At 49.2% G+C, this 26,933-nt stretch overlaps 1 protein-coding gene across 2 annotated transcripts in view; it reads right to left on the bottom strand.

Moving 5' to 3' along the window:
* Nucleotides 1–26,933, bottom strand: part of STARD8 (StAR related lipid transfer domain containing 8) — a 77,936-nt gene that overhangs the window by 45,289 nt on the left and 5,714 nt on the right. Inside the window, exon 2 of one of the 2 annotated variants that reach the window (XM_062183665.1) lies at nt 17,483–17,516. In XM_062183665.1, coding sequence (XP_062039649.1) covers nt 17,483–17,516 — 34 coding nt within the window. Of the gene's footprint in view, nt 1–17,482; nt 17,517–26,933 lie in introns of those variants that run through there. The other variant, XM_062183667.1, reaches the window with a different exon arrangement.

Raw genomic sequence — 26,933 nt, forward strand, 5'->3', positions numbered from 1 at the left:
GATTTTTTTTTTCCTGACTGGTGACAGTCTTTTGGGCCTAGCACCCGTTGGGCTAATGGAGACAGCCACTCTCTGCGCCTGGAGTCCTCTGCCATTCTCTGTGGCCAAGGTCCAGCTTCAGTAGTAGCTGTCCATCACCTAGATGGAAAGTCCACACTTCCAAGGTTGGCGTTCAGAGAGCTATACAAGTTCGCCCCGCTGAGGCAGCTGGCATTCCCAGGAATGCTCATCCCTAATTCCTTTTTTTTTTTTTTTTTTTTGTAAACACTTATATGGTGCCTTCAGTATGACTGGCAACATTCTATGTTCTTTGCATATTTTCACAAAGACCTTACAGAAATCTTGTAGGTACTATTATTATCCCATTTTACAGACGAGAAACTGAGACACAAGAGCTTTTATTTGCCCTATCAGCTGTGCTTTGCGAACTCCTACATATCCTTTTAGCACCTCACATCAATAGCAGAAAGCATGTCCCTTTCTGGATGATTCTCCAGCTCAGCTACCCCAACAATCACTCTATGTTGAGTTTAGAATTATTTGAGGGCCAGGACTGTGTTTCAGTATTCATAGCCTTTCCATTGCTCAGGAAGGGGTTTAGCACAGAGTTGGTATTCAGAGAATATTTGTTAAAAGATTGGATGAATAGTGAGTGGGTGGTTGGGTGGGGGAGCAAGGAACCCAGAAGCAGCCTTGACCTAAGTCAACGGCGGTTGAGAGATTTGGGGGTTCCCTTCCCCAATGTCATTGAGGTGAAGGCACATAAAGTGCGATCACAGCGGTCAGAGAGGAAGAGAGAGAAACTGGCCTGCCATCCTGCCATCCGTGTGGCTGGACCCAACCTGGCAGCCTGACCACAAAGCCATTCAGGCTGACAAGGCATCCAGTGAGCCGCGGGAGCCAGCGGCTCTGGGTCTGTGCTGGGAAACCAAGCTCACTGGCTTCTCTGTCTCCCCCTCAAAGGCACCCTGATTCAGAGGCTCATGCGGGAAAGAGAGGAGGGCTTAGATGTTCCGCTGGGGGTTGGGGTGTGTTGCCTTCCGTCTTCAAGAAACAGGCTTCAATGAAGTCGTTCTATCCTGCGCCCGCTGCATGGAAAAGTAAAGGGGAATGTGGCCACAACGCTGGTCTCAGCTCCTGGCTCTCTTATTCAGCAGCTGGCTTACCTTCGGCCAGTTGCTGAGCCTCAGTGTCTTCAGCTGGAAAATGGAAATATTTTGTATGCCCTGCAAGCATGAAGATAATGGATCTGAGGGGACTTGGTAAGTGGACAATGGCCCAGGCACAGCTGGAATGGCGGCAGGAGTGCTGCTGTGAGCAGTGAGCTGCAGCTTTCTAATGGAAGGCCCCAAGTCACAGCTCTTCGCCTGTCTCTTTCTTGCTGTGTCTCTCACTAGAGCCCAATCATTAGCCTTTTCTGGGTTTCTTTAAAATGAGCAGGACAATTCCTATGCCTTTGCAGCCAAGTCTTTGAAGGATTGTTAGAAGGGTAGCCACATATATGAGGGTAGTTCAAAAAGCTCATGAAAAATGTATACTATGGGGGCCGGCCCCGTGGAGTAGCAGGTAAAGGTGCCACCTGCGGCATTGGTATCCCATATGGGCACCGGTTCGAGTCCCAGCTGCTCCTTTTCTGATCCAGCTGCCTGCTAATTCATCTGGGAAAGCAGCAGAAAATAGCCCAAGTCCTTGGGCCCCTGCACCCATGTGGAAGACCCAGAAGAAGTTCTGGCTGCTGGCATCGGATCAGCCCAGCTCCTGCCATTGCAGCCATCTGGGGAATGAACCAGCGGATGGAAGACCTCCCACTCCCTGTTGCTCCCTCTCTCTATAACTCTGCCTTTCAAATAAATAAATAAATAAATCTTTTTGTTATTTAAAAAGAATGCTATGAAAAAGCTATGCACAGACTTCAGTGTTTTTGCACTGAGATATATTTGTCTTTTTTTTTTCTTCCTAAATTTTCTTGAAGTAGAGTTGCTCCAGCAACTGGCCTTGTCAAGAGCAAAAGCTCCTTTTGTGTCAGAGTGGCAGTTTGCAGCCTGGAGGTCAGTCCTGTGCCCCCGGCATCCCCTTCTTGCCAGGGGGGCCTTGTATGCGTTCATCACTGGAAAACTCCCTTGGGATTCTAGGCCAGTGTGTGACAGAGAGCACTGAGTGGTCAGGGCCTCCACACAAGCCCACCCTGGAGGCCGTGAGTGCTCAGAAAACATCTGGTCTACCTGTAGTGGCCTAGACAGAGAAGCCTGAGGCTTGGCCAGAAAGGGCCCTTGTACCCAGGCTCTGCCCTCTCACTGCCTGACCCCGCGCAGACCATCCTCAGGGCTTTCATGGAGCCTGAGTGGCTCAAGAAATGAAGTCAGAAAAGAGGATTCAAGAGAAATTCCCAAAGTTGCCAGTGAAAATTCTCTGGGGGACTATCTCCTGCAATTTCTCCTCGATGTGGCTTCCCCAGGCAACCCATGCTGAAGTCCTGGAAATAAAAGCTGGCAATGCACAGGTTCTTTGATAAAGAGCATTGACAGTGAGGGCAGCCCTTGAACAGAGAGGGACACGTCCACACATAAGCTGTGAAAAGGGCAGAGTGCCAAGGCCTCCCCTTCTTCCCCACATTGCTGTCCCGGAACCCTGGAGGAGAAAGATGGATCCTTGTGAAAATCCCAGCTTGGGCCAAGAGCACACTCAGAAGGCCTGGATGATGACATGGAGGCCCAAGTCAGCTGCATCCTGGTACCCTGGAGATCTAAGGGAGATGAGACTATATCCTTTGCCACAACAGAACCCCAAACTCTGGGCAGTGAGAGGTCCCATGGAGATGAGGCCTCGTCTATGGTCTTGAAGTCTGGGTGGCCCTAGCAGGATGCATGTCCAGTCAGGGAGCTCCCTTCCCTCCTGCTCACTGTCCTTTCCTAGCTCAGCTGGGGCCAAGCCTTGGATGTTCTGTGTTCTCTTTGAGTTGCTGTGCACCATGCATGGCGGTGCCAACCCATATCCCACTCTGCCTTTGACTTGCTATGGAACCTCGGACATGTGTTGTGCCCTCTCAGGGTTACAGTGTCTTCATCAGAGCAAAGAGGTTTTGGCTGAACTAGATCAGTGGCCTGGAAGGAGCCTCAAGGTCTACCATGGGGATGCTGGGGGAGTGAAAAACAAGGAAAACTGAGTCAGGAGACTCCAGGACCCTACTTCTATCCTACTTTGCTTCCATCAGAGCCATGCTGCTTTTATGTTTTATACATTGGGGTTTTATATAAGATTCCATTTTAGGAGAGGAGGAGGATGGAGTTTGCACCTAAGAACATTTTAAAAGCCAATGGGCTATGGGGCTGGGGCTGTGGCATAGCAGGTAAAGCTATTGCCTGCAGTGCTGGCATCCCATATGGGCGCTGGTTCAAGTCCCAGCTGCTCACTTCCGATCCAGCTCTCTGCTGTGGCCTAGGAAAGCAGTAGAAGATGGCTGAAGTCCTTGGGCCCCTGCACTCGCATGGGAGACCTGGGAGAGGCTCCTGGCTCCTGGCTTTGGGTCAGTGCAGCTCCAGCCATTGCAGACAATTGGGCAATTGGGGAGTGAAGCAGCAGATGGAAGACCTCCTTCTCCCCCCCCCCCCCACCCGCCTCTCTGTAACTCTTTCAAATAAATAAATCTTACAGGCTAAATATGTTCATCTTGCACCTGAGACTCAGTTACCTTCTGAAGGGTCATCACATAGGATAAAATAAGTGCGTACAATAAGTGCATACAGTAAGCGCGTACAATAGCACTCAGCCCACAACAATCATGATAACAATAATAGCTACCGTTTTTGAACACCATGTGCTAGGTAGGCCTTGTTCAAAAGCTGTACTTGTTTGATCCTTCGCCACCTTCTCAGAAAGGCACTATGATTAACCTTGTTGCATAGATAAAGACACGGAGGGACAGGGAAGTTTGGCAACTTATCCAAGATCATACAGCTAATAAGGGCTGCAACTGGAATTTGAGCTCCAGGCTCTTCATTCTGTCAGTACCTGTCTTGCTTCTCAACATCAAGACATGCTGGTTGCTGTTGTTTCTCCCTGGGAAATTATTTTATCTCCTGTTATCTGGAAAATGACCTGAGTCCACCTCGTTATGTGACTGTGACCGAAATCTGATCATGACTGTGGAGGAGGTAGCCTGGGGAGGGAAAAGTGGAAAGTGCTGAGTTTGCTCAGAAATTAAGCACTGGGGCCGGCGCTGTGGCTTAGCAAGTAAAGCAGCCACCTGCAGTACTGGCATTCCATATGGACGCCGATTCGAGACCCGGCTGCTCCACTTCCCATCCAGCTCTCTGCTGTGGCCTGGGAAAGCAGTAGGAGATGGCGTAAGTCCTTGGGCCCCTGCATGCATGTGGGAGACCCGGAAGAAGCTCCTGGCTCCTGGCTTCAGATCGGCTCAGCTCTGGCCGTTGTGGCCAATTGGGAGTGAATCAGCGGATGGAAGACCTCTCTCTCTCTCCCTGCCTCTCCTCTTTCTGTGTAACTCTGACCTTAAAATAAATTAAGCACTGTCTCGCATGCTCGGAGCCTAGCAGAAATCAGGCAGCAGCTCTGGTAGGAACTTATAAGGTGCTGGAAGCCCCAAATAGGTTATGACACTTTTTTTTTTTTGACAGGCAGAGTGGATAGTGAGAGAGACAGAGAGAAAGGTCTTCTTTTTTGCCGTTGGTTCACCCCCCAATGGCTGCTGCGGTCGGCGCATCTCGCCGATCTGAAGCCAGGAGCCAAGCGCCTCTCCTGGTCTCCCATGCGGGTGCAGGGCCCAAGGACTTGGGCCATCCTCCACTGCCTTCCCGGGCCATAGCAGAGAGCTGGCCTGGAAGAGGGGCAACCGGGACAGAATCCGGCGCCCCGACCGGGACTAGAACCCGATGTGCCGGTGCCGCAAGGCAGAGGATTAGCCTGTTAAGCTACGGCGCCGGCCAACACTTTTTATTTGTGTTCTTTTAACCTCTACTGGTCCAATCACTCTGAATCAACATTGGCTTGGTTTAGCCTTCCCTTCCCTGTATCTTTTTCTTCCTCACTCCTCCCTCTCCATGCTCAGCAAGTCTCATAATAGCTTGCTAAATCACACTCTTCACAGTTCTTCCATTTCCACTTTCTAGGGGAATCTTTGCAGCTGGTCCCAACTGCTTCCCTGATTGACCTTCCCTTCTCTGGCCATGGCCATCTCTTCTGGAGTCCCACCCACCTTCTCCAGGCTAGTTCCCTCAACTTTAACCCCTTCGACCCATAGGCTTGCCCCTTCCCCCTTCACTTGACTGCCAGAGCCACTAATTTCCTGGGCATGTCTCTTCCCTTTTTTGAGTCTCGGTTTCCCTGTCTCAGGTCAAAGGGGAGTGATGGAGTTGGGTACTAAATAATATCTGAAGAATGCTCCAGCTCTAATTCCCAACCGTCTTCTGTCTGGTCCACTTAGAGAAATTGAATCGTCTTGGTCATTTCTTTCCATTTCATATAGAAGTAAGCTTTGGAGGTGGGGTTGGGGAGGAGGAGGCAGGGCAATTTTAAAGCATTAATTGGGCCAGAATTGGAAGCATCAGGAGCTGAGGGATTTAGAGGGTGGAAGCAAGAGTTGAGGAATTTTCAAAGTAACAAAAGTGCACTGGGGCAAGGAGGCTGGGCCAAGGCCCACTGGGTAGAGGAACAGCATTTTTGCAAGGCAAGTAACTTCAGAAAAATGGTTTGTTCAGCTGAGTCTGGCTTCCAAGAAAGGTCAGGGAGCTATGTGCCCAAAACCAGGCAGGAGCAGAACACAACACCTCTAGGTGTCGTACAACCCCAGGGAGTCAGTTCCTTATCTCCCAGCCTCGCCACCTGCCTGTCCTAGACAAGTCATCACAACCAGTAGTGTTAGGGACATAGCTCCAGTTGGACTGAGGTTCCCGTTTCAACCCACTAACAGTCAAGATGCACAGGCAAACCTGGAGATAAATAGGGTGCCCCCTGCCGTCTTTCAGGCATGTTCATCTCTTGTCTCACTTGGCCCTTGCAATAACTTGTGAAATAATAGCAGGAGGGGAACTTATCTCACTCACAGAGCAGAGGACTCAGGGTCAAAGAGGAGACAGAATTCACCCAAGCTGATCTGCGCAGCAAATGGAGAGCTGAGACTCAAAGCCAAATGTCTAGACGCCACAGCCACTGCTGTGCCCGACACATCATGCCCTTGCATTTCAATAGCGTGGAGACCATAGGTTTCTGGAAAGTTACCAAAATAACCTCTGAGTAGTGGTTAACTCTGCAAAATGGGAGTGAGGGGTTATGGGACTTTGGCTCTTGGTCTTATATCCAAATATACAGGTTGAAAGTCTTTACTCAGAACATGTACTTTATTTTCAATCCACATGTGAAAGGAAATAGCTCAAACATAAGGCAGAACATGATCCATGCTCTAAGACAGAGACTCAGTATGCTGGGGATTTGCAAGAGGGAGGGGTCAGTATTTGAGCTGAGCTTCGAAGAATGGCAAAGGTCTCAACAGACTGGGAAGGGGGGGGGGGGCGGAATCCGAGAATCCCAGAGTCTGCAGAAGTCAGCCATTCCAAGTCAGCAGCTGTTGCTGCCTTCCGAGACAACGGGCCTGTCTAGAAGGCATTCTTCCTGAACAATTGGGTGCATGCAGTGGGTAGGATTTCCTGTTTTCTTCCCTTTCCTCATTTTATATTGTGAGGTACCTGGGCCAGAGCCCAGGCTTTGGGAAACATCTGCTTTCTCCACACACCCCTCACAGGTACTGATCTCAGCTTGCTCTGGAGATGTCCAGCTGGGCCTGTTCAGCCAGACAAGGGCAGAAGGAGCCACAGGGATCAGCTGACTTATAAACAGAAGGCGTACCCAGCCAGGCACCTCTTGTCCCAGCTGCTTTTAACTGTTTGTCACCAGCGTCCAGGATTTAGTGCGAAACTCTCAGATGATCAGATGGGTCACATATTTTGGAAAATGAAAGCCGAATTCCTTTCCAATTAAGGGTCATAGAAACACAACGTGCAACATCTTGGAGGGCCTTAGAGACCACCCAATTCAATTCTATCATTTAAATAACGAGGCAGTCAGGGCCCACAGAGAAGAGACTTGTCCAAGGTCAACACATCATGCCTGGTTGTACTTTAGCCCCCAAGGGGCTCATTGGCAGATATGAGAAGGAAAGCACGTCTGGTCGTTGGAGATCTGTGGTGTACGAGGCTCATGTGATCCTTCCATCACTCTGCTCCGTAGTTCCCCCTCTGGCCGGGTGCACTGCCTTCCTGAAGTGGGGGTGGGGCCCTGGAGCCCTCCCCATCCTGGAGCCCCAGGGCTCATTCCTGAGGTCTCACCTTCTGCTTCCTTAGTCTCAGGTCAGATTTCTGGACTGGACAAAACCCACCTCCCCACCCTGCTGCCTGGGCTAGTCATGGTGATCATTTTATAATCATTTCATAATTATAATGTGTGTGTTGCCTGTGAGCTTAGCTAGGTGGGGAACGTCCAGCCCGCGGGCTGCATAAGGCCTGTGAAATCATTTGGTCTGGCCCGGCCAAGGCAACCACAGGTGGGACTCAAAATCAATCAATCTGTAGCAGGCAAATTTTTAAGTTGATCATTTTGTATGGCCCACAAATGATGTTATAAATATCCAAATGGCCCTTGGCAGAAATAAAAAGGTTTCCCACGCCTGTTACAGAGGACTCTTACTCTCAATATTACACTTAGGCCACACAGCAACCCAGAGGTTGTCTATTTGGCTTCTCCTTTTAACACTGAGAAAACTGAGGCTTGGATAGTTAAGCACACAGCTAATAAATGGCAGAGTTGGAATTCAAGCGCAGGGCCGTCTGAATCCTCCAGAAACTAAATTCTTTTTCCCACCCTAAGATTACTTTTCTTATTTCTTGGCAAGGATGTACAGATAGATGGATGATGGATGAATGAATGGATAGATAGGTGGGTGGGTGGATGGATGGATGGAGCAAGCAAATAGTTTCCAAGCACCCCCACCCCGCCTCTCTGGCTGTGTATTCAGTGTGGGTTTACAGAGAGAAATGAAGCAAAAATTTCTACCCTTGAGGGATCCACCATTTCAGATAGGGCTTCTCACTCTCTGGCATCAAAGTACTCCCAAATGGCTGAACAGAATGAATTCATTCCCGCCTAAGAGCTGGAGGAGAATCCCACACAACTAGTCACAAGTGAGAAATCTCTTTGAAGTTTCCACTTGTATCTTACAAATTCATGTGAATTTTTCAGTCTATTCCAACCGTGATCTATATTTTTTAAAGTACCAAAATGATTATTTGCCCCCCCCCATATCTTTTAGGAAAAACAGGCCATTCCAAAAAGCAAGAGGTTCTGCTTACCTCTGACCCTAAGGAGGCAGTGGTATGTTTCTGTGTGGGGAAGGTCTTGTTATACTGCAAAAGCAATATTTGTGGCAAAGATAGGTTGTGTGTGTGTGTGTGTGTGTGTGAATGTGTGGTACACATGTGATACATGGTCATGCATACCTGTAGATATGGACACAGCTGGTTTCCTTGCAAGGCTACACATTTCTCTGACACTCAAAAATGATCCACACTCCTTCCTGACAACCAGCTGTGAATTAGCCATGTTGCCCAGTGCAGAAAACAGAACTGAAAAGGACCCTAAAACATTCTGGAAGGCTCCCCCCATCCCCAGTGAAAGACTTTTAGCATTGGCCTTTTTAGTAACAGTGGTAGGGGAAACAAGATGGCAATTAACCTTTGTAGAGAGAGAGAGCTAAGAGGGGGAGAAAGTGAGACAAGCTCAAAGCAGTTCATTAGAGATGATGAACTCATTATCCTGGGAGACAGTTGGGGACTGATAAAGCACTTCCTTGCTTTTGCTTGTGTTTTTTAAGAGTTTATATATTTATTTATTTGAGAGGTAGAGTTACAGACAATGAGAGGGAGAGACAGAGAGAAAGGTCTTCCTTCTGCTGGTTCACTCCCCAGATGGCTGCAATGGCCGAAGCTGTGCCAATCTGAAGCCAGGAGCCAGGAGCTTCTTCCGTGTCTCCCACGTGGGTGCAAGGGCCCAAGGACTTGGGCCATCTTCTACTGCTTTCCCAGGCCATAGTAGAGAGCTGGATCGGAAGTGGAGCAGCCGGGACTAGAACCGGTGCCCATATGGGATGCCGGCGCCACAGGCGGAGGATTAACCTACTGCGCCACAGCACCAGCCCCTTTTGCTGGTTTTCTTAAAACAAGAAGCATAAAAAGCTTCATGTTCCACTATTTGTGTGTTCTGTAATTAATTTACGTCTGTTTTTTTTTCTTGGTTTTAAAGGAAGATTCTGAATGCCAACCTACTTTGGTGATCCTTGAGGAAACAAAGGGTTTGGACTTTCTCTTAGGTCAAAGGTTAAAGGGAACAGAACATCTCCGGGGACCAGATGTGATGATAACAGCAGTAAGATCAAAGTATGACAGCCCCAAGTAGCTGCGGATGGGGGCAGGGAAGGGCTAGAAATTCCAAAATGACTGCCTTTCCCCTCCTTCAGAGCCTCCTTTTAGCCTTTTTCTCTTTATAAACTTGAAGGGCTTTGTGTTTTGTTTTTAATAACGGAGGCCGTTCCCTTCCCCTGTGGAATGTATTCCCTGAAATATCCTGCTCCAGGGGCAAATGGACACAGAAGTCGGAGGCCTCTGGTCTCCAAAGCCCGGCTTCCTATGTTTTCATTTTTCTCCTCAAAACGCAAAGCAAACCAACTCTTCCTGTTCCTGGATTTGGGATGGGGAAGGTCACACAGCAGGACCCCCGAAGCAAACAGGTGAGAAGGGGCCACTGAAAGCTGCCCTTTGACTGCCCTGCCACGTGGGGAGGGCTGTTGGAATGGAATGTCGGCCCATGGAAAGATGAGGAAGAGGTGAGGAATGGCTATCAGGCTGTGGTGAGGGGTCGCCTCTGTTTCTGATGCCGGTTTGCCCCTCTTTGCCTTGGCCTTTTTCCCTGGGGCAGAGCAATACATGGGAGCCAGGAAGCTTTCACAAGGTCAGCTGCTGCTGTTTAGCCAGGGCGTACTGTCAACTGGGAGTAAGTTTGGAGAAAAGTCATCAGGACTGGGAGAGATGATTTTAGGAGCCAGAGAGGTTTGCTCTGGGGAAGGACAGAGGCTGAGGAAGACAATATAGATGAGTAGGGTATTGGGTTCCAGTCTCAGTTTTGCCACTGACTAGCTACAGTGCTGTGCTGTGGATCACTTACTCTCCTTGGGGCTTCAGTTTTCCCAACTGCCATGACAGCATCAGCATGTATGAGCTGAAAGATCCATCTCCCAGACTTCAGAAATTCTAAAAGCCAGCAGATTGGACCTAGGGAAAAGGAACACACTATTCCAAGGAGATGCCAAAGAGTGAAAGCAGGACCCCTGGATAGAAGGCAACTTTTGACTCAGTACAAAGAACTCTTAACCACGTGGGGAATGAAAAAGGAAGTCTCACCCTACCTGGAGAATTTAGTCAGAGGTCAAGTGGGCCAGTAGCAAGAATGGTATAAAAGGGAGCCTGTTAGCCATGGAACACTGGATTCAAGCTGGGATCAGCAACGTTGACTTTTATGGGGCAGACTCCAGTCTACAGACAACATTTCATGGAACTTCCTGAAGGTCAAATAGATCTGGATGAATGAAACAGGAATGAAATGCTCATCAACTCTGTCCTCCCCTCCCCCCGCCCAGGGTATCCCTGGGGATGCAAGGGATGCTTGATATTGTCCTCAAGTACTCTTCCTGCCTTGAGAGATAGAGGGCAGTCTCCGAGTTTCAAGGCTTTGTTGGATACGTGTTTTACATGGATCTACACCATCGGTTGGAAATACTGGCTCCTCAAAGTTCTGTCCCAAAACGTTTAGTCAGCTGGAGACTGGAGCTCTGTACCAAGCCGTCGTGGCTGGTTTAGAGCTGCAATGATAGGAAAGAAGGTACACTGAGAAGACAAAGTCACCAGTCTGGTTACCAGAAGTTCTTTTGCTGTGCTATCAAAAATCAAAGATGGTCTTTGGCAGGTTCATTGTTTATGTGAAGCCCTGGGCTTAATTCAGGGAGAATACAGGGGACAGTCAAGCTGCTGCCACCTTACACCAAGAGCTCATGAAACAGAAGTTTCAGGGAAGAAAAGAGGCCAGTGAGGAACAGTGCGATGTGGTATAACAGAGAAACAGACAACACGGGAAGGGCGTACAAAGGATGACTTGGCAGGTCCAGAAGGGGGCCTGGCAAAGACACACCCAATAGTATGTCCTGGACAAGGGCTCACTGTGTGTCCAGGAAATGGTGAGTTGCCCTGTAGGGCTCAGAAATGTGAGAATGTGCTAGGAGATGAACAAAGACAGGTGATTGAAGTTGTGAAGGACCTTGACTGCCAATACAAAGTTGTCCTTGACCAAAGGTAGGGAAGAATCAACAGTTTTCGGAGCATAACCAGATTCTTTTAAACAGAGAACTCTGTATAGCAGGTGAACTGGAATGAAAGGCACAATGGCAAGGAGACCAGTGAGGAGACACCGGCAACCATCTACACCAGAGCTGCTATGGGCCTGGATGGAGGTACTGTAGTGTGGGCAAAGAAGGAGGGATTTAGGAGACATTACAAAGAGGCCTCATGGGCACAATTTAGTGATCAAATGGCAACAAATGAGAAGATGGCGGAGTCCACGTGACGCCCATCATTCTTGCTTGAGTGGCTGGGTAGCTGGTGATTCATTCAAGAATTAGGATCCTGGGGCCAGCGCTGTGGCGCAGCAGGTAAAGCTGCCGTCTGCAGTGCCGGCATCCCATATGGGTGCCGGTTTGAATCCCAGCTGCTCCACTTCCAATGCAGCTCTCTACCAGGGCCTGGGAAAGCAGTGGAGGATGGCCCAAGTCCTTGGGCTCCTGCACCCGCATGGGAGACCCAGAAGAAGCTCCTGGCTCCTGGATTCAGATCAGCTCAGCTCTGGCCATGGCAGCCATTTGGGGAGTGAACCAGCAGAATGGAAGACCTCTCTCTCTCTCTCTTTCTCTCTGGCTCTACCTCTCTCTGTAACTCTTTCAAAGAAATAAAATAAATTAAAAAAAGAATTAGGAGCTTTAGGGTTGAGTTGGAAGGATCAGCCAGACACTTCTGGGGTTAAGTGTCCAAGAGCACTCACCAGATCCTTTTCAGACCTGTTGTTCCACCCAGACTTCCAATTCCCTCGCAAGCCCTGGTCTTCTGGAATGGTTCAGGCTTTGAAAAAGGCCACTGAGACTGTGCCCCAGGATATTTGCCTGACCCTCATCTATCAGTCTGAGCCTAACTCTTTTTTTTCTCTTTTGCATTCCTGAAAACAGGAACTGGGAACTTGGGCTTTCCAGCCCTTCTGGCCCCAAAGGAAGCTGCTCTACTCCTCCATGATCCTGGAAACCCTTCCCCCATGCCAAAGAACATCTTGAAATTGCCCTTTTCCCTGACCCTTTTCCCTGATGTGCACCGCCCCCTCCTTTCGGTCTGACATTGGGCAGAAGCAGGGGCCAGGGGACAACCCCGAGTCAAAGTGCAGAGGACCTCGGGACCTCCTAGCTCAGCCTTCTCAACATGTGGACAATGACTCTGAGGCCCAGGGAGAGGAGGGGACTGACCAAAAGCCACAGAAAGAGTTAACAGCAGAGATAGGACTCGATGCTTGATCTCTGGACTCAAAGCCCAGCGTTTTGCCTTGGCTGAGATCACTGTAGCTCATAGCTGAAAGATTTCCTGTCTCAAATGATAATCAATTCCAGATACTCCCTAAGTAAGTAGATCTTTATGCTATTCCAAGTTACTAGGTAAAATATCTGTCAAATATTAGATAAGCCATGGCCTGTGAAATAAATGCTTTTTGTGAAATAATAAACATTAAATGGCCAGATCTGACAAGAGTTAGTTTAAAAGCATGATTTTGTCCCTTCAAAACAGAGGAAACAGACTGAATTGTTATGTTTTGGGTAGTTTTCTTTTTTTATTTATTATTTTTTTAATTTTTTTTTCACAGGCAGAGTGGACAGTGAGAGAGAGAGAGAGAGAGAGAGACAAAGAAAGGTCTTCCTTTTCCGTTGGTTCATCTTTTGGGTAGTTTTCACATGCTTAGTATTTTAGCTGACTGCCCTCCTGAGCCTTGGAGGTGGCACCCAGTAGCATCTTAAATTAATGTAGCCAAGAAAATGTGTTTGCTTCTATTTTCCACCTTTAAAATCAGCCTTCCCACCCGCTCTGAGTTGGAGGAAGGGGAGGGGTCTGGGGCAGCTGATGGATGGAGTCTGGTGGAGAGCAAGCCTGTAGCCAGACTGGAGCCAGCTGTGTTGGGAGCAGGGGCTCCTGTTACAAGGAGACTACTACTCCCCTCCAGGTCGCCTCAGTCACTCTCGTGGGAGACTGCGGAGAAGTCTGGGATGGCTCTGGCCAATGACAGGAGCTCTGTGCCCTGGGAGCAGTGTGTGCCAGGTGGTGGGCAGGAAGGTCAGAAGCCCCCTCACCTCTGCAAGCTGCTGGGAAGAGGAGCTGATGGGTTCAGCACAACTGTGGAGTCTGTGAGTCCAGGAGTCTTTAAATTTCAATGCAGAAAGGACCAGAAAGCTACCCTAAAGGCCCTTTAGAGAAAACTATTCATTCCCTATCTGGGGCCCCTAAGGCCGAGAGAAGCAAAGGGACAGGCCTAAGGTCACACAGCTGGCAGAGGGCAGAGCCAAAACTGGAACCCAGAGCTTCTGGCTCCCCCAGGCAACTGCTCTCACTGCATAGTCTCTAAGAGGCAGTTTTGAAGTGTGGGTTTTGTTTGGAGAAAGGAGATTCCTTTTAGGATCCAGAACTTATTTCCATTTGGGGAGCAATTCACGCTCAATAACAAGGTGTGAGGACTTGGGAGAAGCAGGAAGTGATGCAGGGAGCACAGAGTGAGTTTGGAGGGAGGCCCTAAGGCTGGAATCCCCTTCCAGTTTGCCCTTGGTATTACCACTAGTTCTGTACTGTCCAATAGTTACTGTATACTGGCATGGGATAGCTTGGAGAAGCAAGTTGGTAATTTGAATCATTTTATATATATATATATATATATATATATATATATATATATATACATATATATATACACACACATATATTTAACATAAACATATTAGGAAAAACCTACTTTCACAGATATTATGGTTTAAGGTGAAGCTGTTGTTTACAACTGAGTTGATGTAAGGAAAGCTATTGAGTATATTATGGCAAAAATTGTGAAGTTGGTTTACAAAATCAATGAAGTTTGGGAAATGTGGTGCTGGTGGGCCCGTGAGCCAATGTGGATGGCAAGTCCCTCAAAGGTCATTCGGGTCACCACAAGTGTTGAAGCCAGTGAGGCATTCCCTATGCCCTCCCATAAGTCAGTGCCATGGGATCCTGGGATAACCACTCCGAAGGTTTCCTCTGTCAGTGGGACCAGAAATCTTTGACTGACTCGTCCAAAGAGCATGAAGATTGCATAGATAAATGATATGCGCCTGTCAGCTTCAGCACAGTGTTTCACCTTTTTCATCACTCCAAAGTCCCTGGTTGGTCTTCTGCACTGTTTCCATTCCACTCGGGGCAACAGCATTGGTAAACACAACAGGCTCAACACAGAGATGGAATCATCGAGGTTCTGAGAGGGGGTGGCTCTTAGGAGCATTCCACCATGAGTGGCCCAGTCAAGACTGGGTCTCCGGGGCCAGCGCCAGCGGGTTAACGCCCTGGCCTGAAGCATTGGCATCCCATATGGGCACTGGTTCGAGACCTGGCTGCTCTACTCCTGATTCAGCTCTCTGCTATGGCCTGGGAAAGCAGTGGAAGATGGCCCACATCCTTGCACCCCTGCACCCACGTGGGAGACCTGGAAGAAGCTCCTGGCTCCTGGCTTCAGATCGGCACAGCTCTGGCTGTTGAGGCCAATTGGGGAGTGAACCAGCAGATGTGAAAACCTCTCTCTCTCTCTCTCTCTGCCTCTCCTTCTATCTGTGTAACTGTGACATTCAAATAAATAAATAAATAAATAAAAGACTGGGTCTCCAATGAATGTTGATTCCACTGCCCTCCCTTTCATGCTCCCACAGTTCCTGCTGTTGCCCTTGCTGCACACTCTGCTCAGCCCTATCCCCACCCCCAATCAGGTGGCAACAGCCCCCACTACAGTCCTGGCTAGCATAGCTCACACTCTGCAGACTTTGTAAACCCATCAGGGGCCCAGCAAGCTAGTAAAATGGAGGATTGCTAGGAAGTTGAGCGACAGGGGTGGGAAGAGATTTCTTTTTTGTTTTTTGTATCTTCTGAACTGTGAAATATATGAAGAAGGAATTACCTGTTGTACAAATAGATAGTGAAGAGTTTTGCTCATTGCCTGGGCTAAATATCAGAAATAATCACATTTTTCAGCACTTTGATGTGTGTGGGTGGGTGGGTGTATTCTAGACTTGTTTATTTATTATATTTGATTTTAAAAAGCTGTTAAGTAATACTGGAAATTTGAATTATACCTTAAAAGTAAGTACCATTAACATGCATTCTACACACATGTGTTTATCTTTTAAATGACATATTGTTTTGACCACACAAACATTTAAATCTATTCTGTTTATGTGTCAATAAAATAAGTGATATTTAACTTTGATCTTTTTAAAAAAATAATTGTATTTCTCTGATTCAAACAAGAGCTCCATGTAATTGGCTCCATTTTATAGACGTGGACACCAGTCCGGAGAGATGAAGTCACTTGCCTGAGCTCACACTAGTGATTTTGTAATGAATTTGCTCTGACTCCCAGTGCCTTGCACCTACTGTTGCCACAAAAAAAAAACTCTTAATTTTTGCCTGAGTGACTTGAGATCAGCCTCAGTGTGTTCACAGTTGCCCTTAAATAGACACATTCAACCTGTAACCCAAAGAAGGAGCAAGAAGGCCAGCCGGATCTCAGCTTTGTAGATACATCCTCTCTGGCTGGGCCCACCTGTCTGCACTGAGAGCCGCAGACCTCTCAGCCAAGCCGCCGGGTGCCCACTGTCCCAGGGCTCTCAGGGCCGGCGCCTCAGCCTGGCAGAGACGTTCTCGGGAGGCAGCCCGGCAGCTGTGAATGTGGCCGTCTGGGAGGAGGTGCCACTATTTCAAGCCTCAAGGGCTTTCTTTTTAGCCTTTGCAGCTGGTGCATCTGAAATGGAGAAGTTTGTCCGCACCCCCCCCCCCCCCCCAGTACAGGCAGCACATGCAGATCTCGTGCCCCCAGCGGCCTCTGGTGTGATGCAGGAACTGCGCTCAGCAGGAAGCCCTGGACTGGGGGAGGCCAGGGCGGGGAGGGGTGGGGGTGGTGGGGGTGGCGGAGAAGCAGATGTGTGTTCTGTGCTGATCAAAGCAGTGTCATGGCACTGCAAAGAAACCCCTCACTCAGGCACTTTTTTTTTTTTTTTGCCAGCCACCACTCCAGGACTCAGGATCCTCAGGTGGGAAGGTCCTTGAGATATCACCATATCCCTGCTCTACCTCCTGGTAACACAGAGCCCGAACCGGCTCCAGACATTTTAAGAGGTCCTCATGAGAAAGGTTCCAGTTGTCTCTTTCAACACCTTCCCAAGATGCCTTGCGCAGACCCTTAGCATGCCACTTGTTAATCGCTGCTTTTCTGTTTCAGGGATTCCCAACCCTAAGGGTCACCCAGAAGCTATGCTCCTTCAAGTCGTAATGAACTCATCCTGATGAAATAAAATGGGGCCAATGGGAATGACTGCGGTTGGACTGGAGCCGATAGGATGGCCTCAGAGTTTGACAAAGCCTGGCCTATGGCAGGAATTCAGGCTCTGGCAGCAAAGTCTTTCCTGGCCAGTATCTGTCCTTTCTTCTTCCCCAAAGGCATTGGATTATCCCTCTCTAAACAACAGTGTCCTCTCTAGCAAAAGGAAGTTGCTTGCAGAATGCCACCCACTTGTCCACTACCAATGAGGATGCCAGAGGCAGGCAGGCTCAAAGAAACTTGTTGGAGAGCAAAAGGAAAGAACTTTCTCACATCATGGCTGTGTATATCCCCTTAGTCTAACCCTGAGGCCTCCCTCTTCTTGGAAGCCTTCCAGATAAAGCAAGTATTCGGAATATCACAGACCTCAAACCCAAAATGCCAATCTTCCTTCTCTTATCCTCCACTTACCTGCTGCTTCTTCTGCCGTATCTTCCACCCCTAACATGTTTGCTGGGGGGTAGAAGGCGTTTGAGAACAAGGGAGCATAAGCTGCCACTTCCTGATAGCTTTGGAGAGAAACACTCCTCTGGCTCTCTGACAAGAGCAAAACCCCATCTGAGAAATCAAGAGACTCTGTCACTGAGCTCAAAGGCGGGACTCGAGGAGGCCCGAAAATGCCCAGTGGTGAGAGGCAGCCATTGGCTCCCCTGCCCAGGAACTTGCTCAGCTGCCCCATGAGGGACCGAGAGGCTGCCTATCTATGCCATTCGTGAGCCCCATGCCGTGTACTCACCTGCATTCTTCCTCACTTGTAGCAACGGGAAGCACTGCAAAGGAAACAACAACAACAAAAGTCAAAGCATGGCAGAAATGCCATGTCAAACCCAAAGAGAGCTTCACAGTCAGCAAGTCCCATTGACCCATTTTACAGAAGGGTGCACTGAGGCCCACCGACTAGGAAAATGAAATAAGGACCAAAGTGGAGCCTAGAATTATAGATGCCTCATTGCCTGCTCCATGATTTTCTCCTACCCCATTGGCTGGTTTGGCCCTATTCACTTCACTCTCATGGAATGGAGCGTGCCCCTAAGTCAAGGGGTTAGAGACAATGTGCACAATTCCCAGAACCGTCTCAATGCATGATAATAAAGATTATCAAATGATCAGTCAACATTTGTTTGGCACATGCCATCTCGAGTATAGCATCCCATCAGAAGATGTGTTGGTGGGAAGAACAGTACTGGACATCGAACATTGAACAGCCCCAAGTTTAGAGCCGTCTTCTTCTACTTACTGATTTTGTCACACTGGACATTGTTCATAACCCTAGGACTCCAGTTTCTGAATCTTAAGATTAGGAGAATAATAATCCCAGCCTCACAGGTTTTGTGAGAAATTACTGTGTATGAAAGTATGTTTGAAAACAGTGGAGCAGGGGCCTGCATTGTGGCACAGTGTTAAGACTCCTGCGACGCTAGCACCCCATATGGGCGCTGGTTCCCATTCCAGCTGCTCCATTTCTTATCCAGCTCCCTGCTGATGTGTCTGGGAAGGCAGCTGAAGACAGCCCAAATCCTTGGGCCCCTGCACCCATGTGGGAGACCCAGATGAAGCTCCTGGATCCTGACTTTGGCCTGGTCCAGCTCTGGCCATTGCAGCCATGTAGGGAGTGAACCAGTGGATGGAAGATCTCTGTCTCTGTCTCTGTCTCTCTCTCTGTCTCTCTCTCTCTCCTTCTTTCTTCATAACTCTGGCTTTCAAATAAATAAATAGATAAATCTTTTAAAAAATGGCAGACCACTTTATAAATTCATTCATTTGACAAATAGTTATAAAGTACCAATGCCCTTGCTTAGGATATAGCAGTAATCTAGACAAACTCCTCATGGAGCTGAAATCCTAGTGGGAAGGGATGATTAATAAATAAGTAAACAAAGAAATGAGGAAATTGCAACTATCCCTAAATGGCAAGAAGGAAATCTTTAAAATAATAAAACCAGGATGAGGCAAAGAGTGGTCTGGTAGTACAGATAGGGAGGCAGCCAGAGGGGGTGTCTCTGAAGAGCTTAACTTTGAAATTTATTTACTTATTTATTTATTTATTTATTTATTCAAGAGAGAGTTACAGACAGCGAGAGGGAGAGACAGAGAGAAAGGTCCTCCATCCATCAGTTCCCTCTGCAAATGGCCACAATGGCTGAAGCTAAGCTGATCCGAAGCCAGGAGCCAGGAGCTTCTTCCAGGTCTCCCATGCAGGTGCAGCAGCCCAAGGACTTGGGCCATCTTCTACTGCTTTCCCAGGCCATAACAGAGAGCTGGATCAGAAGTGGAGCAGCCAAGACTTGAATTACACATATGGGATGTTGGCACCACAGGTGGAGGATTAACCTACCATGCCACAGTGCCAGCCTCTGAAGAACTCAACTTTGAGCAGAGACAAAAGTGATCAAGATCACTTCTCAGCCTTTTGGCTAAGATCAAGAGTCAGCAATGTGAAGATCTGGGTGCAGAACATTCCAGAGGTTGAATAGAGAGGCAAGTGGCAAATCATGCAAGGGTTTCAAGGGTTTCAAGGCAAGGAGTGACATTTTTGACGTTGCTTCAGATGACAGTAGGCAGCCATTGGTGGGTGTAGAGCAGTAGAATGAACAGATCTGATTTCCACCCTGAGATGTGCACTCTGGCTGCTGTTGTGGCAGAGTAGATTGAAGTAATACAATGGAAGCAAGGACATGTGATTTTTTTTGGGGGGGGGGCTTTTGTGGTGGTTCAGGCAGGCAGTGTCAGTGGCTTCGGCAAACATGGTAGTCATTGAGATGTTAATTCAATAGTTAAGAAGGGAAGAAAAGAGGAAGGAAAGGAAAAAGAGTGCTTCTTAGAGGTAGAAACATCTTCCTGCCTCTTCACCTCCCTTTCCACCGTCAGCCTCAAAACCAACAGAAAGGTTATCAGGAAAGGAGTTGTCACAATATGTGTCCTATCTCGTAGCCTTTGCACAATAACTGCCACTGTAGGTACAGACACTTGACCACAATAACGCTCAAGCCTTGGAGATTTAGCTGAGCTTTAGGTCACCCCGAAATGACTAAAGGTCAGCTCCACCTTTGTAGATCACAATTGTCCACAGGCGATAAGAGCGAGGAGAGCTGTGCCTACCACCGAGTGTTCAATGCAAAGGCCCTGCAGGGAGGAAGGGGGTTGTGGCACAGTGGATTAAGCCATTGCTTGTGATGCCGGCATCCCATATTGGAGAACATGTTCAAGTCCCAGCTGCTCCATTTCCAGTCCAGCTCCCTGCTAACATGCCTTGGGAGGCAGTGGAAGATGGCCCCAGTGCTTGGACCCTTGCCACCCACGTGGGAGACCCGGATGGAGTTTCTGGATCCTGCCTTCAACCTGGTCCAGACCAAGCTCTTGTGGCCATTTAGGGAGTGAACCAGTAGATGGAAAATCTCAATCTCCCTCTGTCTGACTGTCTGTTTCTCTCTCTCTCTCTCACTCTGACCTTCAAATAAAATAAGCAAATCTCTACTTTTAAAAAGAAAGTTCTTTCAGGGATGTTAGTGTGAGAGAGAGAGAGGAAGTTATTAACGAGATGAGTGTAACCAGAGGAGAATAACCAATCAAGAGGGACCTGGAAGTCCCTTACATAGCTACAAAGTGGAACTGTGATTAAGCAAGGCAATACAATTTTCAGTGATAGACAACAGGGGAGAAAAAAAGAGAAAGGATGAGGAAGTGGAAGAGAAGGAAGGAGGAAGTAGGTCTCTGTGAGTTCCTACATGTGACAAGCCCACGGAATTAGGAAACAAATTCTGGGAGCTAAACTAATCCAAAGCCAGGAGCTAGGAGCTTCTTCTGGGTCTCCCACATGGGTGCAGGGGCCCAAGCACCTGGGCCATCTCCTACTGCTTTCCCAGGCCATAGCAGAGAGCTGGATCGGAAGTGGAGTAGCTGGGATTTGAACTGGTGCCCATATGGCCCATATGCCATATGGGATGCTAGAACTACAGGTGGAGGATTAATCTACCGTGCCACAGCGCTGGGACAGATTGCTATTTCATACTCTTGCTCCAGTCACATTCAATCACCTCTTCAACTCTACCATGCCAATCCATCAGAGGTGTGACAGAATTGAAGATCACTCGGGAGATAACTGGGCCTTAAATCTACACAGGGATTTCCAGGTTACAAATGCGTGACTGTCTCTGTCAGAAGCAGGCTGCATTTTCCTTATCCTCAAGTGACCCATGAAGCAAATGAGGCCCAGGAGAAGGGAAATGACTCACCCAAGGTCACAAAGCTGGGAAATGTCAGAACCAAGTCTCCACTTGAGGTCTGTAAGGTTCCCAGTTGCATTGTAGCCTACCCTTTCCTCTCTGGTTCCAGGATAACCTGGATTGAGCCAGAACAGTGTCTCGCTCTGCTGTTTGAGCTTCACCTGGCTGCTGTCATGGTAGCCAGAAGATGAGTAGCTGGAGAAGATGAGGTATGAACTTTTGCATGGGAGAGAAGGTTCTTTTGGTTTCCCTGGCTCTCACTTGGGAGTTCTGAGCCCAGGAGCCTGAAGTCCTGCAGTTGCAAGACTAGTGGTAACCATCTGTCTACCCAGTGAATCATTCATTCATATTGTGTTCATTCATTCATTCATGAAGTATCTCCTCAGGGCTATGCACTCAGGGTTTCAGATACAGCAGGTCAGTTCCCTTCCCCGAGGAATTCACAGGCACATCGGCAAGTCAGTCACAGGCCCAACTCATCAGCACGATTCCAGGTAAGCACTAAGGAAAGTACAAAGCCTTGTGGAACTGAGCGGAGGGTGTAACTCATTGCTGAGACGGAGGGCACCTTGTCATGAGCAGACCCTCATCCCTGTCGTCACGACTCTCCCCTTGGCCTTGCTGCACTCACAGGATCTGTGCAGCGTCCCAGCCCTGGAAGAGCGTGCAGTCTAATGGGGGACAGAGCAGCCAGAAAGAAAAGAGGTCAGGAGGTGTTGAGAGCGAAAGGGAAAGGGGCAGTTTGGAAACAAGCTACTTGGTACAGCCCGCGTGGAGCTCGCTCTCGCCAGCCAATGCCCTCTCTGCCCAGCCTGCAGGCTCTAGGACTAGTCCTTGCCCTCCATTGAGGGGAGGCCTCAGAGTCTTCGGGTCTTTCCTTGCTAGCTTTCTCTGCTTTGCCTCTCCTCTACATCTCCCCCCACCCCACCCCCACCCTGCTTCGCCATGGCCACCGGCCGGCCTGGCCGTACTTACGCCATAGACTCAGGCCTAGGGCCACAGCCATGAGAGCACGTTCCTCACATTCCAGCCTCCCCCAGCCCTCTCAGCTGGACCACACAGAGCTCTATTCACAGCCTGGCCCTCCCTTCCTCCAGAGTGGGGTGGGCTCTCACCGCCCCCAGGCCTGGCCTGGGTTTTGCCAACACAGGCTGTGGCCACTGTGGCAAAGAGCCTTCCCCGCTCCTCTGGAGCCGACTCCTCTGTTTCTTGGGGTCTCTCCTCTGGGAGATGGGTGCAGTGGATCTGGCTGCTTGCACGTGCGTGAGCATGTGTATGTGTATTCTATGTAGGTCTAGAACAGGAGCTGTGTTGAGCCGTGCTGTCATCGAACACAGGCGTGGATAAAGACACAGGCTGGGTCCTTGCACGAGTTCCCAGTCCAACACGGAAACAGCTGAGTGTGTGGAGGATGGTGTGGGACCTGGGCTGGATTGAGGCTGCCACCAGGCCTTTAGTTGGAGCATTGGTGTCATGATGTCCCTTTTTATTTAAGGGGTACAAAGATAGAAAGAGACAGACAGACAGAAAGATACAAACAGACGGAGAACTCCCATCCTCTGATTCAACACCCAAATGCTCAGGGATGGACCAGGCCAAAGCTGAGAGCCAGGAATTTAATCCGGGTCTTTCATGTGAGCCACAGGCACCCAAGTACTCGGGCCATCACCTGCTGCCTCCCAGGGTCTGCATTAGCAGGAAGCTGGAATAGGGAGCAGAGGCAGAACGTGCACTTGGGCACCGTGATATGGGATGCAGGCATCCCAAGTAGGGTCTTAACCACTAGGCCAACCATTCACCACTTCACAGCATCACTTTTAAACCCCATGCCAATGACCTTGAAGCGTGTGCTCATGTTCAGGGCCTGTGGTGGGATTTCACAGCCCTGGAGGCTACCAACTTCATCCCCAGGAAGGGCAGAGGGGAGACCTGGTTTCGAGAAGGACTGACTGATGCAGGCATTGTGGGCTCGGCCCTTTATCTTTGAGCAATGCTTTGCTAGGCCTCAGACTACCTAACAATAGGCAGGTCCTTGAACATTCCTCTCCTCCCATCAGAAGGAAGAGAGTGGGGGATAGTCCCAGCAGGGAAACAGCAACAGATTTAAACAACTTCTAGAGGCTTTTGTAGAACTCAGAGTGTGGGAGAACGGTTTGAGGAATCCCCAAAGGGCCTATCAGTCCCTCTTCTCCCTGAGGCTGTAAGCTGCCCCATAGGAGCTCGGAGTGTGTGGGCCTCTCAGGATGCCTAACTCTGTTCCTACCCAGCGGGATTACTGTGCTCTACCAGCTACTCATCTAGTGCCTGAAAGGGCACCTGGCCTGGTGGTTTTATAAGTCACCCCTGTAAGTAAAATACCCGCTGCCTTGGGCTCTTTCCCCCTTAATTCCTTCCTGCCAGTCCTAACGGGGCCTCCTTTCCTCCTTGCACACCCCAACTCCTCAGCTGGCGCACCGAAGCCCTCGCCTTGGGACCCTTGTCTTCCTCTGCCAGCCTTCTCCCGGCCTCAGGCCTGACTGCCCTCCCCACCTCCACAGCAGCCAAGAGCTGGGCCAGGGAGGAGAGGGAGCGAGCAGCTGCAGTCCCCAGGGGTTCTCTGGATAAGCTCAGGAATTTCACATCCCAAAGACTTGACTTTCCCACTGGCCAACAGGGATCCTCCTTCCTGCCTGGAGCTTGGGAGTCTTTCCAGGAGAGGCCTTCGAGGGGTGAGTTGAGGAAGAGGCTGGAGGGGAGAGATGCAGTGCTTCCAGTGTGGGATTGAGCTGTTTTTCCAGACTCTGGACGAGCCTGACTGGGGATGGGCCTAGGCATGGGCAAAGGACAAAGGGGGGACCTGCCTGAATAACCTAGTTCCTGAACTTCAGAGTACTAACATCTGTCTTTTCTACCATGCTTCTATTTCCACAGGGTGTCCCCAATCCTAGGCTTTTCTTAGCCGGGGGATGAAGACAGAGAGAGTAGCATGATAAAGTTTGTTCTCATTCTGGTGTAAGCCATGTGCCTAGCACTTACAAAGCCAGATCTACTATCTTCATGTTTACCTAATACTTACTGAGCACAGAAGGTGTGCCGGGCCCTTACACAGATGTCATCTTTGCAATGAGTTATGAAGTAGGATGTAGAAAAGGAAACTCAAGCTCAGAGAGGAGAAGGGGCAGAACCTGGGCTGGTAGGTCAGTGTCCTGTTTTCAGTTACTACATTACCCCACCACACCACATTCTTCTCTCCAGCGCCCAGAGTATGACCCAACCCGGGCTGAAAGAAAGGCCAAGGACAGTCAGGCCACACCCATTTCCAGGGCCTTAACCCCACTCTCCATAGTGCACAATTCCCTTGCTTCTGCCTTTTGGCAGACCCCAGCCTTGCAACTGCTGATTGAACTGGACTCCAAGGTCCTTGGCAGTGGCAGTGGCAACTCAGGGGTTGGCCAAAGAATGAGGCCAAGGAGCTCTAGTCCCCAACCCCAGCAAGAATCCTCTGACCCCAAGTCATAGTACGGGCTGCCTAAGCTACTGCTCCTTGTTACTGTCATCAGTAACTTGGAAATCAGGCCGGGCCCTGGCTCCCGGAGCTCCCCAAGGCCTCCAGCTGTTCTCAGGCCCTAGGGGCTGCCGGGAGGAACAGCGTCCAGTACAGGCTCTTTTCCCTGAGCCTCGGAACCCCTTCCTCTTCCCTAGGGAACTTGAGTGGAAATCACTGACATTTTGGGATCCGTGACATTTTTTTTAAATATGGCCTGGAAGTTCAGAGAAGTATATGTGAAATATGATGGAAATATCAGCTTTGGAAGGATGGTAAGCAATAAATCCACCAACCTTCTTCATTTTACAGGTGGAAAAACAGAGTCTCAGACTGCATAAACATAGTAGTTTTTTTTTTTTTTTTTTGGACAGGCAGAGTGGATAGTGAGAGAGAGACAGAGAGAAAGGTCTTCCTTTTTGCTGTTGGTTCACCCTCCAATGGCCACTGCGGCCGGCGCATTGTGCTGATCCGAAGCCAGGAGCCAGGCGCTTCTCCCGGTATCCCATGCGGGTGCAGGGCCCAAGGACTTGGGCCATCCTCCACTGCCTTTCCGGGCCATAGCAGAGAGCTGCCCTGGCAGAGGGGCAACTGGGATAGAATCTGGCACCCCAACCGGGACTAGAACCCGGTGTGCCAGCGCCGCAAGGTGGAGGATTAGCCTGTTAAGCCACGGCACCGGCATAAACATAGTAGATTTTAGAACCAGATTACTTGAGTTAAAAAATCGCAAGGTCACCACCTAAGAAGAGCTGTGTGATGGTGGATGAGTGTCTGAACCTTTCTGGGTATCAAGAACATGAAAATGATGGGAATAGCAGCACGTGCCTTGCAGGGTTATAGCGAGGGTGATATGAGTTAGCATGCATCAAGGGTTTGAAACGCTGTGCTCTATAACTATTACTTAGTATTAGTTCTAAACTTCTCTATCTTTGGGAGGAAAACATCAGCCCTAGCATTGCCACTGTGCAGCCTCTTCCACTTCTTTCTCCACCAGCCATAGTCTCAGGTATGTCCTCCCCTCCCAAGGACTCCCACCTGTACACCTATTAGCACCAAAGAAGCTGCAGCTGAAGCCATTCCTCCTACCCCCTCATCTCCCCTTCCCAATGCCCATCCCACCTCTCCCACCCCACCCCCACCCCAGCCCAGAACAAATATTTTCCAGTCTCAGATAACTGTTGAGTAAATCACACCAGTTGTGCCTGAGATGGGGCAGGTGGGGGAAGGGAGCAAGGGTTAGGGTTAGGATCAGGGAAAATGATGGCAGAGGCCCCGCCCCCATCCCTCAGGCTACACCCAAGACTGCTCCAGGCTTTACTGTTGTGGAAATGACCCAGATTCCACCAGGAGGGCCATCCTTTTGCCTTGATTGTCAAGGCCAGGCACTAGGTAGACTAACATTGTGAACTGAATGAAGAGTTTCATATTCTGCATGGAGTCTGTTCCATTCCTGGACTAAACAAATCCCATATCCACCAACGGAGAACTTGGGGGTTGTGCATATGAAAACCTCATCTTCTACCCCCTGGAGAGTAAGCTCTGGAAGGGCAGGGACCTACAGCAGTGTTGCTCAACATCATCTGTCTAGACTGGATCCAACCCAGTGCCTGGCACATAGGAAGAAGGCCCTGAATAAATATTGCTTGGTTGAGTGAGTGAAGGAATGAATTTCTTAAAGCTAGCCACAACCAAAGGAAATCCTGTATTTCACTCACGATAACTAATGCTTTTTCATCATTGTTTCAGTCCGAAGCCAGGAGCTTTTTGCAGGTCTCCCACATGGGTGCAAGGGCCCAAGCACTTGCACCATCTTCTGCTGCTTTTCCCACATATATTAGCAAGGAGTTGGATTGGAAGTGGAGGAGCCAAGTCTTGAACCTGCGCCCATATGGGATGCCGGCATCGTAGGTGGAGGCTTAACCTGCTCCACCACAATGCCACTACATTTTTTTATTCAAACATTTGATTAACTAATTTATCTGAAAGGCAGAGTGATGGGGATGGGAAGGAGACAGAGATCTTCCATCTGCTGGTTTACTCCCCAAATGGCCACCACGGCAGGGGCAGGACCATGACAAGGCCAGAAACCCAGAACTCCATCCTGATCTCCCACGTGGGTGGCAGGGGCCCAACTACTTGGACCATTACCCACTGCTTCCCTAGGTGCATTAGCAGGGAGCTGGATCAGAAGCAGAGTAGCCAGAACGTGAACTGACACTCTGATATGGGATGCTTGCATCTCAGGTGGCAGCTTAACACAGTGCATCACTATGCCAGCCCCATATTATTATCCACATTGTATGGAGCAAAAAAACTAAGGCTCAGAGTGGTGAAGTCACATTCTCAAGGTCACATAGCTTACAAGTTGTGTCTCAGAGAGGTGAAGGGCTAGGCTCCATGACTTCCTCCTGTAGATATATGCTGGTCTTTTCACTGCA

This window comes from Lepus europaeus, chromosome X (assembly GCF_033115175.1).
Source record: "Lepus europaeus isolate LE1 chromosome X, mLepTim1.pri, whole genome shotgun sequence".
NCBI lineage: Eukaryota > Metazoa > Chordata > Mammalia > Lagomorpha > Leporidae > Lepus > Lepus europaeus.